The 1,726-nt window shown below is 65.5% G+C and overlaps 1 protein-coding gene across 1 annotated transcript in view; it reads left to right on the top strand.

The window, feature by feature from the left end:
• Nucleotides 1-41: 41 nt before the first annotated feature.
• Nucleotides 42-1,726, top strand: part of GUITHDRAFT_122941 (hypothetical protein) — a gene marked incomplete at both ends in the record, with an annotated part of 3,836 nt that continues 2,151 nt past the window's right edge. Inside the window, one exon of the mRNA XM_005817773.1 lies at nt 42-1,691. Coding sequence (XP_005817830.1) covers nt 42-1,691 — 1,650 coding nt within the window. The remainder of the gene's footprint in view (nt 1,692-1,726) is intronic.

Here is a 1,726-nt window from a genome sequence, read left to right as displayed (position 1 = left end):
GCAGCGTGTCACAAGCCGACTGCGGATGCGAGGCAGGCTACATGCTGGTGCCGGGCAACGGAAGCCTCGTGCCTGGGCCCAACCTGAGCTTGCAGGTCGTCCCTTCCGGCCCAACGTCAAACACCACGCCCGGGTACGCAGCCTGCAGGATGTGTCCGCCGGGGTACTACAAGCCTGAGAAAGGCCTCAAGAGCTGCTCAGCATGCCCGCCCGGCACGTACAGCAACGGGTCACGCGCCGCCTCCTGCTCCGGTAACTGCAGCTCGTCTGCTGCTCTCGAGGCCTGGGGTGCGACGGGATGCACGGGCTGTCCTACCCACTCGACCTCCCTCCGGGGCAGCTCGTCGCAGGCAGACTGCATCTGCGAGGGAGGCTTCTACGACGCTGGGGCGGGGTCGATGACTAGGCAGGGGGTCAACGCTGCTGCGAACGCTTCCCGCGCGGGCGGGCCAGATTGCCGGCCATGCGCTGAGGGAAGCTACAGCAACGGCACGGGCTCCTCCGTCTGTGCGCAGTGCCCTGCCAATGCGGTCTCGGCGGCAGGCAGCTCGTTTGTATGGGAGTGCAAGTGTCATGCCGGCTTCTACGACGCCAGCCCGCTGGCCAACCTGTCGGGCGCAAGGCGATGGGGCCCAGCTTGCAGCCCGTGCGCTGCTGGGTCCTACAGCGACCTCCAGGGATCGACCGCCTGCACAGCCTGCCCCGCAGGTATGACGTCCAGGCTTACGGGCAGCACCAGCATCCTCGATTGTCAATGCATGAGCGGCATGTACATGGACCCCAAGAGTGGTGACTGCGTCACATGTCTGCCAGGAACGTACAACAACGAGAGCCGACTTACTTTCTGTCAACACTGCCCGTCGCACACGCAATCGCAAGCCGGATCCTCCAGCATACACGACTGTCTGTGCGACTTGGGCTTCTTCAGCAGTCCGAATGGCTCCACTGCCTGCAGCTCATGTCCAGCAGGACACTACAACGACGAGCTTGGAGCGACGTACTGTAAGAGATGCGGTAGCCATCAAACCTCTCCCGCACAGAGCACATCCATCAGCGACTGTGAGTGCTTGCCGGGCTTCAGCCCTGGCTGGCTTGCCAACGTCTCCGCAGGCGGGCAGCAGCCCCTCGATCGCTTCGGCTGCGATCCGTGCCAGCCAGGAACTTACAAGCCGGGGCCCGGCAACGGGACATGTACGAACTGTCCGGCGGGGTCATACGCGTCCGAGGGCGGAGCGACGAGCTGCACGGCCTGTCCCCCGCATTCCTCGTCTGCGGCGGGCAGCGTGTCACAAGCCGACTGCGGATGCGAGGCAGGCTACATGCTGGTGCCGGGCAACGGAAGCCTCGTGCCTGGGCCCAACCTGAGCTTGCAGGTCGTCCCTTCCGGCCCAACGTCAAACACCACGCCCGGGTACGCAGCCTGCAGGATGTGTCCGCCGGGGTACTACAAGCCTGAGAAAGGCCTCAAGAGCTGCTCAGCATGCCCGCCCGGCACGTACAGCAACGGGTCACGCGCCGCCTCCTGCTCCGGTAACTGCAGCTCGTCTGCTGCTCTCGAGGCCTGGGGTGCGACGGGATGCACGGGCTGTCCTACCCACTCGACCTCCCTCCGGGGCAGCTCGTCGCAGGCAGACTGCATCTGCGAGGGAGGCTTCTACGACGCTGGGGCGGGGTCGATGACTAGGCAGGGGGTCAACGCTGCTGCGAACGCTTCCCGCGCGGGCGG

This window comes from Guillardia theta (genome assembly GCF_000315625.1).
Source record: "Guillardia theta CCMP2712 unplaced genomic scaffold GUITHscaffold_582, whole genome shotgun sequence".
Taxonomy (NCBI): Eukaryota; class Cryptophyceae; order Pyrenomonadales; family Geminigeraceae; genus Guillardia; species Guillardia theta.
This window is presented reverse-complemented; position numbering and strand designations above follow the sequence as displayed.